This window comes from Typopeltis vanoorti, chromosome 12 (genome assembly GCF_054136105.1).
Source record: "Typopeltis vanoorti isolate ZY-2024b chromosome 12, IOZ_Tvanoo_1.0, whole genome shotgun sequence".
In the NCBI taxonomy this organism is placed as follows: domain Eukaryota; kingdom Metazoa; phylum Arthropoda; class Arachnida; order Uropygi; family Thelyphonidae; genus Typopeltis; species Typopeltis vanoorti.
In genome coordinates, this window is record NC_143560.1 from 39801360 (window position 1) to 39813361 (window position 12002).

At 35.8% G+C, this 12002-nt stretch overlaps 1 protein-coding gene across 1 annotated transcript in view; it reads right to left on the reverse strand.

Annotated features, from left to right (window-relative positions):
* The window catches only part of LOC150100722 (uncharacterized), a 189671-nt gene that overhangs the window by 94687 nt on the left and 82982 nt on the right, over positions 1 to 12002 (reverse strand). The window contains exon 3 of the mRNA XM_090401870.1: positions 6492 to 6904. Coding sequence (XP_090257996.1) covers positions 6492 to 6904 — 413 coding nt within the window. The remainder of the gene's footprint in view (positions 1 to 6491; positions 6905 to 12002) is intronic.

Here is a 12002-nt window from a genome sequence, read left to right on the forward strand (position 1 = left end):
GCTCCAAGCACTGTTCAGAGATTTTCATGCGAGTGCGTTTTTGATCTGCTGTGAGCAAGCAGTCACCGATCTTGCAATTCTTCACGCAAAATATATCCTACACGTTCTTTTGAAATGCCTATAATCTCAGCAATTTCATGCATTTTGACTTGCCAATACCATATCGTGTACTTGATTAATGATTTCTTTACACTTTTTGGACGTCCTTCATGTGGATCATCTTCAAGGCTGGTACAGCCACGTTTAAACTCTGTAGTTCATTTCTTAATTGTCGAAAATGAAGGAGAAGAATGCACATAAACTTTTATGAACTTCGAATGAATTTCTTTTGGCATTAAACCTTCTTTTACAAAGAATTTTATAACCGCATGATACTCAATTTTATCCATTTCAAGGGATACAGACAACACTTTCTTCACACAGCTGTATAAAAAAATTATTTGCAATTTCACATGGATGCTAATGACAGATGTACCAACTTAGAAGAAAAAAAAATCTTGCCGATAGTGTTGCCATCTATGGTCGAGGCCGAGAACTTTTCAGACCATGCTCGTAATACAATTATTAATATGATGATTTTTTTTTGGTTTATTGATATGATGATTTTTTTTGGGGATGCTTAAGAGTCAAAGCTGTATAACTGAGAGGAGACCTCCACATAGCCTTTAAAGGAATGCAGACAACCGACCAGGGCTTCTCACCTAATGTCCAATCCTCAACTTCTCGTGGTGCACCCTGTTGGGTATCTACCTGGATACTGAACGAACAAGGATGGGCTGGAAATTTGGAATTTAGCCGACCAAATTGTATTCTTACTGATTAAACCAAATTAAAATGATGGTACAACATGACAAAATTTCATGCCGGCTGGGGCGTCACCCGGTTAAACAAGGCCCCTGTTGTTTTCACCAGGGAACCAGGGTGAACAGCAAAAAGTCAGTTACTGGAACAAATCTGAAAACACACCCCAACTCAACATCACCAGAGTTAAACATTGGTACTATCAACATAAGAAGCCTGAATAGCAAAGAAATGGAGCTAGCTGAGGAATTAGATAAGTACCAGATCGACATAATAGGGGTGACTGAAACAAAAAAGACAAAACAGGTGAGATCTTTCTGAGCAATAAATAAAATGTTATATTCAGACAATGACAATCAAGGAAAAGAAGTTGTAGCCATAGTATTCAACACAAAATATGAGGCTAATCTTCTTGAATCGCAGGCAGTCTCAAGTAGAGTGATGTAGGCAAAAGGGAACTGAACAATGGGACTTATTTGTGCCTATGGTCCCACAGAAGGTTCTACTAAGGCAGAAGTGGAGGAATTTTTTGAGGCTCTAGAGAAAGCTACTGAAACAATAAAAAAGGAAAAGATGGTCCTTGTTGGGGATCTAAATAGCAGAATAGGAGGTGATTGTCAGACATATAAAACTATTTTGGGAAAATTTGAAGAAAAGAGCAAAGCTAATAATAATGGAAAATAACTGTTGGATTTCTGCTCAGGACATGGACTGGTTATTACTAACGCCATGTTCCAACATAAAAATGTGCACAAATTCACATGAAGAGAAGAGGCAAGGAATAAGAAAAGTCTCATTGACTATGTTATTGTTGATAGTGATGTTTTCTCCCTGGTGCAGGACACCAGAGTGTACAGAGGATTTGAAATTCGAAGCCATCACTATTTAGTCTTGAGAAGGATAAAATTGAATTTCATATCGAAAAGAATAACATGTAGGAAAGTTTTAAAGCGAATAAAAGTTGAGCAGCGCTCAGATGTGAACTGTAGACTAACATACACAAAGATTATTGAAGAAAAAATGAGAGAGTTTGAGAACAGGAACCAAACCTTGGAGATTCAATGGCAAGCCTTGAAGAAAACCCTGATTGATTCAGCCAGAGAAGAATGTAGTGAGGTTGTCTGCAAGGATAGAAAAATCAGGACTCCATGGTGGACACAGGAAGTTAAAGAGGCAGTGAAGGAAAAGAAGAAATCATATCAAAAGTTTCTGGCAAATAAGTCAGCTTATGCTCTTAGAGAATACAGAGACAAATGTAGAAAGCGAAATATTGTGTAAAACTAGCTAAACAAAAGTCATGGGAAGACTTTGATAAGAACATAGAAAATAAATATCAAGAAGGTGGCAAAATATTCTGGAGGTTGTTGAAGAAGCTCAGAAATGGCGGAAAGAGTGTTGTAAAAAGAATTAGAGATGATAAAGGTGACATGAGAACTGGAGAAAAAGATATCTTTGAAGTATGGAGTAATTACTTCAAAAAATTCCTAAATGAATCAAGATTGACAGCACAGTGGTAAAAAACACTCAACAGGCATACAGTCAGGAATGCACATCCGTACTTGAAGTAGAAAAAGCCATCAAAGGCTTGGAATGTGGAAAGGCAGCAGGAGTAGATGATATTCAACCAGAAATGCTGAAGTATGGTGGTATAAAAGTCTTACATTGGCTGCACTGCATAGTTCAGAAAGCCTGGACAGAGGTACGAATTCCCAATGATTGGATTAGAGCTCTAATAGTGCCCATATATAAAAAGGGAAATAAAACTGAATGTGAGAATTACAGAAGTATTTCTCTACTAAGTGTTCCTGGCAAGATCTATGCAAGTATACTTGAGAAACGGTTGAGAAGAATTGTGGAAGAAAAGCTTGGTGAAGAACAAGCTGAATTCAGGCCAAATAGAGGCTGTCAGGATCAAATGAAAAGGTGCCAAGAGAGAAGCTATTCAATATATTACAGTTATATGGTGTCGATGGGGCATTATATCAAGCAATAGTCTTTATTTCAGTTGTAAGTCGGCAGTTAGAATTGAAGGATGTACATTATCCCCTCTGCTATATGGATCACATTATGAAGGAAAGTGGTATTAAACATGACATTCAGAATTGGAGATGTTAATGTCAGCTCTTTGCTTTATGCAGACGATGTTATACTTCTGAATAAATCCACTAGTAGTTTGCAAGATTCCCTGACTAAATTGAATAACTGTTGTAATAGATATGGTATGAAGGTCAGCATTAAAAAGACAAAAACAATTCTTCCTAACGGGGAACCTGTGGAACAAGTAAAACATTTCAGCTACTTAGGCACGATTTTTAGTGAGGATGGTAAATTAAATATGGAAATAGACAACAGAATCAACAAAGCTGGTATGGTAGGAAGTCAATTGAATAAATTCATATGGAATAAGAAAGAAATTAGTCGGAACACTAAATTAGCTGGATACAAGACAGTGTTCAAACCAGTTTTAACTTATGGATCTGAGAGCTGGGTCAGAAGTAAAACACTTGACCAAAGACTAGAGACCGCAGATATGAGAGTCCTGAGAAAGATTAGAGGCGTGAACAGATGGCATCAATGGCAATATCATTAAAAATGAGGATATTAGGAAAGAACTTGACATTGTCGGCATCCAGGAGTGCGTTAGCAGAGCTAATCTCAGGTGGTATGGTCACTTAAACAGAATGGGCGAGGAAAGATTAGCAAAACAAGTGTTCTCTGCCAGGTTGGCAGGAAAACGACCCAGAGGAAGACAAAGATATAGGTGGATTGATATGGTACAATGTGCCTTAGACCAGCGCTTCCCAAACTGTGGGCCGCGGCCCCCTTGGGGGCCGTAGGTTTTCTTGAGGGGGGGGCCGTGAAATAATGAAAACAAATTTAAAATGTTTTAAGACTAAGTAGATTTTTTTATTTTAAAAGAAACGTATTTAACTTTTATTATTTATTATTTCTTTTTTGTTATTTTTTATATTGTAATGGAAAAATTCACACTTCGTGTTGGTTCACAAACTTTGCTTCCTGCGTATTTCGACGCTTAATGAATATTAGTAAATATTGCTTATTCATATGTTTCATTTCAAAGCAGTGGTTAATTGTATTTACTTCGAATGCTCTCCAGGGAAGCTCCAAATTTTCCTGTCCCTTTCATCACACGTTCGTAATCAGGAACTGTTGATATTGACTTTATATACATATCAAAACTCGTTTTATATTATCACTTTCATCCGAGCTAGTTTACTGTTACCAATAAAAGTTTCCCATATACTTCACACATGAAAAAAAGCTTAAACAAGTTCATGTGGGGAGATAGTAACTCCCTTGCAGTGGTAAACAACACCCCTCCCTAACAGCCACTATACTGCAGAGGCAATAAAAACGAGTACTTTTATTATGCCAGTGAATAAGGTATGAGGAGTCTGTGTAATATATTTCTCAACAACTAGTGCAATTAGAGACAACTGGGATAAAAACACACTAATTAATGAATCATATGTCCCCTCATACAGAAACTATGCTGTATAGACTGAAACAAAACCATATGTTGCATGGGCAAACACAGTATCTAACTAAAAACTATTGTTATTAATTAGATGTGTGTGAGTTCGATTTCCCAAGGCAGCAATAAAATTCAACCGAACGTGTTAAAATTCGTAAAAGTGTTAAAACTAAGTAATATATATATATATATATATATATATATATATATATATATATATATATATATATATATATATATAATGAATGTTATGGCAGTTTCACATATGGAATTCGGTTGAAGAGAGTTAGCATTTCAACTCAATTGTCAGCTATGCTTTTATCTTTCGGTTGCGCGATCTTTTGTTATTACCGCACCAATCATATGCACGTTTTAATAACCTGCCTTTGCTGCCTGTTTCGCATTAGGTTTAATTACCTTAAAGGGAGAAAAGTCACAAAAGAGAAAAATGTTCCTGGTCTGGGGATTCCCTTATTCAAGTAATATTCGCTAATTTCATGTTATCAGTCTGTGGTGTGCCAGTATCGGTAAGTGGTGATATTATTTGATCTATTCTACGTTAAAAAATTTAACCCTGAGATGGATAAGTGGTTGATAAAAAATAAAAAACAAAATTCCCGCGAACAATCAGAAGAAGCAGAAACAGACTCAAAAAAAAAAAAAAAAAAAAAAAAAAAAAAAAAAAAAAAAAAGGACAGTATTTCATATTTTACCAGAACAGCCTGCATCGTCTTCAGAACCAAACAGTAAGAGGCAAAAAATGTAATATATGCATTTGATTTTTGCAATATTCGCTGTGTATGTTTTGTATTGAATATAAATACAATAAATATTATAATAATATATCTCTCTATTACGAATTTTTTTCGAGGTGGGCCCTGACATCCAGAAGTTTGGGAAGCACTGCCTTAGACGATAGAAATATAAGATCTGATAATGATAATATTGGAGTCTTGACAAGTAATAGACTGATTTGGCGGAAAAATTGTAGATAGGAAGTTGGTAATGATGTAAATTTTTCATGTAGTACTCTCATATCCTGTACATCCCTTGAGGGTACATGTCAGGAATTTGATGATGATGATGATGATGATATGATGATTTTGTGTTTTTTATTTTTTCTGTGCTGGCTCACTTGGAAGAGTGGTAATGCCTCTGACTGAGCACCTTACATGGCTTGCAAATGTATACACTATATATTTTCTATACGAGGGATCCATTTACCTAATCTTGAATCTGATCTGATCCTGTGGCTTCCTCTCTTTGAGGGGGTTGCAGCTGATTACTAGGGAGATAATGATACAAGGTGGTTTCCCATTGCCTTCCTTGCCATATTTCTATGACTGTAGCCTGTGTGTTCATGGGTCTGGTTTTCCTGCTTGCAGGATGAAAAGCCCAAGATAAACTGGTGGAAAAAACCCTGCTGTCCACGTCCAAGATCGGCTAACTTGGCTATGGCTGAGGAAGATCGTTAAGCTCCTCACGTCATAGACGGGAATTGACGCTAGGATACCCCTTCCCCAGGCATATGGTTGTGAAGTGCAAAGCCACTAGGCTAACTGCGCGGACAATCTTGAATCTATTCATGGTATAAAATTTGCAATCTTATGAATGAAACTGCCATAAAAATAAAAATAAATAAATAAATAATGCGAACAAACGTTTGTGGACTGACTAAAAATGTGTATCATCCTCAAACAGCAAACTCCCCAAAAAAAGAGTGAGAATGATTTTGTTCTTGCATTAGAACTTTCATATGGTCTTTTAAATCGGATATAAAAAAGTCTGAATCTCAAGAACATTCTCCAAGTAAAAGAAAAGCTATTTATTGTTTGCTATCTGCTGTTTATATCCTACATCTTAAACACAATGAGGTTAGATACTGTAAAAGAATAGTTTCTGAAGTGAGAAAATTGCTGGCAGTGAAGCATTCAAATGTCTTGAAGAAACTTTTATAAGTTTGTGAGTTACTTGGTTGTAGTGTTAGTTCGAATCCAGGGAAACAGCAGCAAATTTAAATTGCTTAGTTAATCTTGTTATATTATGATGGTCTATTATTATTTAAAATAGTTAATTAATACTCTCAAGTGATAGCATCAGTAATAAAAAATTAAAAACATACATGAAGGTATTCTAATTAATCTAATCAGAAAATAATTGGAAAAGGTAGCCTAATTAATTTATTTGTACTTACCTTGGGGATTTCTCTCCCACTGTTTTTTAATTCTTCTCTATACCACTGAGTAAAATGTATATATGCTGTAGTAGCTCTTTTTGGTGGAGGAATACCATCTTTATTCACTTTTTGGTTCTTTTTAGTTTTGGTTTTTCCTCCACTACTACGACAACTTGTTAGAGATCCTCCATAAGAAGTATGATATGAAGGATTGCTGTTTGCTAATGATGTGGCAATTGCAGAAGAATAACCTTGATTAGCTGAACTAACTGAAAGGTTTAGTGCAGTAGGGATTTGTGCAGCCATGGCCGAATGAAAAGGAGAATTATTAGCTGCTGATACTGCTGCTGCATGCTGGGCCATAACCTGCTGGAAGGATTCATAATCTGCTTGTAATGCAATATTCTGATGTCTAAAGGAGAATCCATCTGCTGTAAAGGAAAATTAGAATAACTATTCAGTAAAGTACATAGTTGACTGAATTTAGATTAAATAAAAATTTCATAACTGGTTATTACAATAAAGAAAATTTACTATTTAGAAAAAAAGAGATGTATTTTCATAATGGAGAAAATATGGACAAAGTGACAGGTGCATACATATTTTCCATGCATTGTACATCCATGTATGTATGTATTAACAAAGCTCCTCTGGTTAAAGAGATTTTGATGAAAACTGAAACCCATGATAAAATTTTTCAACATTTCATCTCAAACACCAAATTTCATTAACTTTCATCAAGCCAAAGAGGAAATATTATCATTTTAATTCATATTGCCAATAAAAATGGAGTTAATAGCATGTGGGAGAAGTGAATTACAGCTGAAGCAACTAAGGCTTTAAGACCAGTACTAGATCTTCCGTTGTCTTCTAACCAGTTTGCCTGCTCTGTGAAATGAAAAATCCAAGTTTCTGCAAGGAAAAGACCTACTAGCTCATACGAAACCAACTATCTTGCCTTCCATTGAAAAGCTCTAATAAAGGTTCTTCATATCATACATGGGAATTTGGACACAAGTCTTACTAATCAAAGGGCATTGTCTTTAATGACTGAGCTACAGAGGCTCCTGGTGGAGGGAGGGAGATCATTCATCAACCACTCTTGAACCTAGAACTAGTTGCACAATGTAAATGACATCATACCAGTGATGGCAAGTTGTTTCAAAGTATTTAGAAGTGAATTTTAAACTGTCAATATTTCTGTTGTTTTAACGAGACCTATCATGGATATGTGTCACAGATTTACATCATTCACAAAAGAGTAATTAATTATTATTATTATTGTTGTTCCGGGAAACTCCAAGGAGTCGACAGACTCATCGAGGGACGCCCTAACATCATGTCTGGAACAACTATTCAACATTCACACAGTATCTATCATATCTTGCCTTGAACTCATTCACGGTCGTAGCACCCACAACAGACTCTGGAAGCTTATTCCACTCATTCACTACTCTCCAAGTAAAAAACCTAGCTCTAATACCCTTGTCAACCACGCTCTTGCCCAGCTTCCATGCATGGCCCCTAGTCCTCCCACCACCAGTCATATTTTCAAAAATATCTTCTGGATCAATCTTATAAAAACCCTTCAGTAATTTGAATGTCTCAATCATATCACCCCTCCTTCGCCTATCGTCCAATTTCTGCAACCCACAGATCTTCAACCTATTCTCATAAGGTTCATTCCACAGACCTGCTATCATCTTGGTCACTCGTCTCTGGACCCTCTCCACTTCCTCCCCATCACAAAGAAACCCTGGTGCCCATAACTGGGCACAGAAGTCCAGATGGGGTCTTATCAAGGCTCGATACAGAGGAACAACAACTTGTTTGTCTCTGCACGTTAAAGTATTTTTCAGAAGCCAAGTGATTTGGTGAGCTGTTTTAGTCACTTTTGCAATGTGCCCCCTAAACTTCAACTCCCTATCCACCAACACTCCCAAATCCCTGGCCTCATCAATCTCCTGGAGTACGGTTCCACCAATGCGATATACTGCTGCTATTCTTTTCACCCCAAAGTGCATAACCTTACACTTTGCCACATTAAACTGACATCCATTTTTCCTAGCCCAGTCCTCCAAACTATCCAAATCATCCTGTAAAATTTTGACATCCTGTGCACTCACAATTGCTCTACCCAACTTTGCATCATCAGCAAACAAGTGAACACTTCCTCTCAAATCCTTTCCTATATCATTGATGAACAAATTGAAATATTATCTGACAAGTGGTTAAAAATTATGGAATGTTTATGTTGACATTCTAATGTTCTTAATGTTTGGTTTATGTCCTTGTCTTTTTCTTCTTAACCACTTGTCTACACCAGGGTTTCTCAAGCTTTTTCTATGATGGAACACTTCACAAATCCTGAAATTTTCACGGAACACCTTGGTTATTTTGTGATGTATTAATTAATAATTAATTGGTAATTTAGCTGATTTTTATTATTAATTAATAATTGATAATTAACAAACATCAATTAAACCATCATTAAATTAATTTGTGCTGATTTTCATTGACATATCCTATTCTAATCACCAAAAATTTATATTATAAGTACTTTTGAGTGAATGCAGACTTTTTCTTCTGTGTGATAGTTTTTCCCTCCTTTTGTACATCCTGGAGATCTTTGTAGGCTTGAGGTGGATAACTCACTATCTGTTCCATCACAAACACCTTCAATAAGAGATTTCTTAATACCAAAATTAAGAAAAGTGCCTTGTCTCTTATTCATATTAGATTTTAACTCTGTATTCCTGTTACCTTTTAAAAAAATCACGGAACTCCGGTTTCAGAACAAGCACTTACACACTGCAATACGAACTTGCGAAGAAAGTATCCGGCATTACTAGATTTGAGAACTGGATACAGACTACCTTGATCTTCAATTTCAGTGGAAAAATTTTCTTTATACTCCTTGCTGATTGGTCACTAACATTTGCAACACAGATGTTATTTCGACTAGTTTTGAGAACAGAGCATACGCCGCCCATTGTTGAAATTGACTTGCAGGCAATTTTTATGATCGATCATAAACAGCGGTATTCTCTTTCTTGATTGTTGAAAGATTTCGATGTGTGAAAATTAACGACAATTCATGAATATTTCCATGTTTAAAAATATGCCGCTTGGTCACTGATATTTGCCACACAGATGTCATTTCCTTCAGTTTTGAGAATAGTGGATATGCAACTCATTGTTATGATCCGCTTGCAGGCAATTTTTATGACCGGTCGTAAACAGCGGTATTCCCTTTCCCAAATGTTGAAAGGTTTCGATGTGTGAAAATTAATGATACACAGATGTTATTAGGCGTTCTGGATCTGAACTTTGATATATTCACGAATATTATTCTCCTCAGAATATTTCTACTATAAAATATTTATTCATGAAAAATGCTTAGAAAACTAAAATGACAAATTCCGGAACTTCTCACGGAACACCTATTCACCTTCTGCGGAACACTAGTGTTCCGTGGAACACAGTTTGAGAAACCCTAGTCTACACAATCTTGTGTGACAGGTTTTGCTCTCTCATATATGAGGTTAATATAAAAAATAAAAATAGCAAATGTCAATATAAATTTGGCTTAGGTATATAATTTTGTTTTCCATGCATTTTTCTACAAATTTTCTGATGGAAACCAAAACTGATATGCCATAACAAACTTTAATACCATCAAAAAAAAAAAAAAATCAGCTAATGCCTTTTTATTCCCGTATATGGGGAGTAGGTGAGGCCATTTTTTGAGTGTTCCTGGTATTCTTGAGAAATGGTTAAGAAAAATTGTAGAGGAGAACAAGCTAGGTTCGGGTCAAACAGAGGTTATCAGTATCAGATTTTCACTTCAAGACAAATGGTTGAGAAATCATGGGAATATAACAAGGATCTATATTTAAGTTTTGTAGATCTGGAAAAGGCATATTGCAAGGTGCCAAGAGGAAAGCTGTTCAAAATGTTCCAGTATATGATGTAAATGAGATATTATATCAAGCAATACAAAGTCTCTGCGTTGTAAATCAGCAGTTAGAAATGAAGGAGGTACAGGAAAATAGTTTGATGTTAAGTGAGATGTGCGACAAGGGTGTACATTATCCCCACTGTTATTCATCATCTATATGGATCACATGAAGAAAAGCAGTATTGAACAAGATTGAAGATGTTGGTGTCATCTCTTTAATTTATGAAGATGATGTTATACTCTTAAATAAATCCAGGACAAGTCGGTAGGATTCCTTGACTGAATTGAATAACTGCTGTAATAAATTTGAAAGGAAAATCAGCATTAAAAAGACAAAGACAATGAAAATAATCAGAAATGAAAACATCAACTACATCCTGAATGGAGAACCCTACAGAACAAGTAAAACATTTCAGTTATTTAGGCACAATTTTTTTGGGTAGAGCCTCACTTGGCTTTTATGACACATGTCATATCAAAAATGCTGATGGAACTGATATTCACCTGTGATCATGGGATTTTTGGTCAAGTCCGGATGGCCCAATTGAGTCAAATTCCACTTATCCTCACCTTCACATGTGCAACAAAGAGATGTCATATCACCAAATCATTTTTATGTGTACTCTAGAAAGCACTTTATGGAAAAATGACTTAAAAGGTGGCATAAATATAGATAGTGAGATGCTCCAAATACTTATGTTTGCAGACAATATAATACTTATAGCTAAAACTCTCCGCAATTTGAAGCAATACTTCACTAAGTGAATGATGCTTGTAATAAAATGGGACTAAAAATTCACCCTGACAGAACCAAATGGATGAGAAATAAATACTGCCAGACCCACACCATTCAACTAAATAATTTCAGCACAATGTGTAGAATCTTACACATACCTTGGTCAAATAATAAACACGAACAACGATATTTCTTCAGAAATATCTAAAAGAAAATGAGCTGCATGGACCTCTTTTAACCATATCAAATCCATAATCACAGATCCTAAACTAGATATCAAAATAAGAGTTAACATGTTCAACAGTTGTGTCCTCCAATCTTCAACTTACACCTCTGAAACTTGGAGCACCAAACAAAAAAAGGAACTTGTCTTCAAACCACCTAGCATGCTATGGAAAGAAGAATCTTAGGGATAAGTAAAAAAGATCACATCACAAATACAACTATCAGAAAATTAACCAGAGTAAAAGAAGTAGTCAAAACAATATATGACAACAAGTGGACCGACCATGTCACAAACTGGTATACAAAATCAACAAAGAAAAAACCCAGTAGGCCTCCAACTAGATGGGAAGATCCTCTAAAGAGTGATAGGAAACAAGTGGAGAAGAACAGCTCAAGACTGCCATAGCTGGAAACTTTGTGATCTGAATTTGTGGAGAAAACCCTGTATGAAAGCAACAGGTCCATCCAAGAACAATTTTTAATGAAGATGGCAAATTAAATTTGGAAATAGACAGCAGAATTAGCAAAGCTGGTATGGTAGAATGTCATCTGCATAAATTTATATGGAATAAGATAGAGATTAGCCAAAACACTAAACTAGATATAT